Source organism: Chrysemys picta, chromosome 7 (genome assembly GCF_011386835.1).
Source record: "Chrysemys picta bellii isolate R12L10 chromosome 7, ASM1138683v2, whole genome shotgun sequence".
In the NCBI taxonomy this organism is placed as follows: domain Eukaryota; kingdom Metazoa; phylum Chordata; order Testudines; family Emydidae; genus Chrysemys; species Chrysemys picta.
In genome coordinates, this window is record NC_088797.1 from 39,835,134 (window position 1) to 39,837,738 (window position 2,605).

Consider the following 2,605-nt stretch of genomic DNA (forward strand, 5'->3'; position numbering starts at 1 on the left):
GTTCAACTACAGGCTGAGCAAGTGCCGAATGGTGGTGGAATGTGCATTTGGACGTTTAAAAGCGCGCTGGCGCAGCTTACTGACTCGCTCAGACCTCAGCGAAAAGAATATCCCCATTGTTATTGCTTCTTGCTGTGCGCTCCACAATATCTGTGAGAGTAAGGCGGAGACCTTTATGGCAGGGTGGGAGGTTGAGGCAACTCGCCTGGCCGCTGATTACGCGCAGCCAGACACCAGGGCGGTTAGAGGAGCACATCAGGGCACGGTGCGCATCAGAGAAGCTTTGAAAACGAGTTTTGTGACTGGCCAGGCTACTGTGTGAAACTTCTGTTTGTTTCTCCTTCATGAACCCTCCAAACACCCCCCCGACCCGGTTCACTCTACTTCCCTGTAAACCAACCACCCCACCCCACCCCACCCTCCCCTCCCGCTTGCAGAGGCAATAAAGTCATTTTTTTTAACATTCATGCATTCTTTATTAGTTCCTTACAGAGGTAGGGGGATAATTGCCAAGGTAGCCTGGGATGGGTGGGGGAGGAGGGATGGAAAAGGACACACTGCATTTTAAAACTTTAAGTCTTATTGAAGGCCAGCCTTCTGATGCTTGGGCGATCATCTGGGGTGGAGTGACTGGGTGGACGGAGGCCCCCCCACCGTGTTCTTGGGCGTCTGGGTGAGGAGGCTATGGAACTTGGGGAGGAGGGCTGTTGGTTACACAGGGGCTGTAGCGGCGGTCTCTGCTCCTGCTGCCTTTCCTGCAACTCAACCATACGCTCGAGCATATCAGTTTGATGCTCCAGCAGACGGAGCATTGCCTCTTGCCGTCTGTCTGCAAGCTGACGCCACCTATCGTCTTCAGCCCGCCACTTGCTCTGTTCTTCCCGCGATTCAGCCCGCCACCTCTCCTCTCGTTCATATTGGGCTTTTCTCATCTCCGACATTGACTGCCTCCACGCATTCTGCTGTGCTCTATCAGCCTGGGCGGACATCTGCAGCTCCGTGAACATCTCGTCCCTCGTCCTACGTTTTCTCTTTCTAATGTTCACGAGCCTCTGCGAAGGAGAAACATTTGCAGCTGGCGGAGGAGAAGGGAGAGGTGGTTAAAAAAGACACATTTTAGAGAACAATGGGTACACTCTTTCATTACAAGGTCGCATATTTCGGCTTGCAGGCAGCCATCGTAGGCCACAGTGTTTTGGCTTTTTTAACCTTCTTAACATGCGGGAAAGGTTGCAAACAGCAGCGCATTTCCCATATCAAGGATGAATTGGGTTGTCCATTTAAAATGGGGTTTCAATGTAAAAGGAGGGGGCTGCGGTTTCCCGGTTAACATGCGGCACAAACACAAGTAAACCACCCCCCCCCCCCCACACACACACACGATTCTCTGGGATGATCACTTCACCGCTCCCCCCACCGCGTGGTTAACAGCGGGGAACATTTCTGGTCAGAAGAGCAGGAACGGGCGCCTCTGAATGTCCCCTTAATAAAATCACCCCATTTCAACCAGGAGAGCTTTCTGGAGATGTCCCTGGAGGATTTCCGCTCCATCCCCATACACGTTAACAGACTTTTCCAGTAGATGTACTGGCCGCGATTGCCAGGGCAAAGTAATCATTAAACACGCTTGCTTTTTTTTTGTAATGTTTACAAATAGTTACAAAGTAACACTCACCAGAGGTCTCCTGTGTGCCCTGAGGGTCTTGGGTGAGTTCGGGGGTTACTGGTTCCAGGTCCAGGGTCACAAACATATCCTGGCTGTTGGGGAAACCGGTTTCTCCGCTTCCTTGCTGCTGTGAGCTACCTACAGTACCTCCATCGTCATCTTCCTCGTTCCCCAAACCGTCTTCCCTGTGTGTTTCTCCAGTGAGAGAGTCATAGCACACGGTTGGGGTAGTGGTGGCTGCACCCCCTAGGATCGCATGCAGCTCCGCGTAGTAGCGGCAAGTTTGCGGCTCTGCCCCGGACCTTCCGTTTGCTTCTCTGGCTTTGTGGTAAGCTTGCCGTAGCTCCTTAATTTTCACGCGGCACTGCTGTGTGTCCCTGTTATGGCCTCGGTCCTTCATGGCCTTGGAGATCTTTTCTAATACTTTTCCATTTCTTTTACTGCTACGGAGTTCAGCTATCACTGCTTCATCTCCCCATATGGCGAGCAGATCTCGTACCTCCCGTTCGGTCCATGCTGGAGCTCTTTTGCGATCCTGGGAGGACTCCATCACGGTTACCTGTGCTGATGAGCTCTGCGGGGTCACCTGTGCTCTCCACGCTGGGCAAACAGGAAATGAAATTCAAACCTTCGCGGGTCTTTTCCTGTCTACCTGGTCAGTGCATCTGAGTTGAGAGTGCTGTCCAGAGCGGTCACAATGAAGCACTGTGGGATAGCTCCTGGAGGCCAATAACGTCGAATTCCGTCCACACTACCCCAATTCCGACCCGCAAAGACCGGTTTTATCGCTAATCCCCTCGTCAGAGGTGGTGTAAAGAAACCAGTTTAAAGGACCCTTTAAGTCGAAAGAAAGGGCTTCGTTGTGTGGACGTGTCCAGGCTTAATTCGGTTTAACGCTGCTAAAGTCGACCTAAACCCGTAGTGTAGACCAGGCCTCAG

General features: G+C 52.2%; 1 protein-coding gene across 1 annotated transcript; it reads right to left on the reverse strand.

Annotated features, from left to right (window-relative positions):
- Positions 1 to 432: 432 nt before the first annotated feature.
- LOC135972616 (mediator of RNA polymerase II transcription subunit 15-like) lies at positions 433 to 2,605 on the reverse strand. Its single transcript, XM_065551213.1, has 2 exons — positions 1,676 to 2,605; positions 433 to 1,075 (listed from the first exon to the last, which is right to left on the reverse strand). The coding sequence occupies exons 1-2, from the start codon at positions 2,214 to 2,216 to the stop codon at positions 573 to 575; spliced, it is 1,044 nt and encodes a 347-aa protein (XP_065407285.1). The 5' UTR covers positions 2,217 to 2,605; the 3' UTR covers positions 433 to 572.

What these genes read in the sequence shown, in the direction of transcription:
- LOC135972616 (XM_065551213.1), bottom strand. Translation starts at nt 2,216, where the DNA reads ATGGAGTCCTCCCAGGATCGCAAAAGAGCTCCAGCATGGACCGAACGG. An exon ending in GGGCACACAGGAGACCTCTG is followed by an intron (nt 1,076 to 1,675) that starts GTGAGTGTTACT and finishes CTCCTCCGCCAG; the next exon opens with CTGCAAATGTTTCTCCTTCG.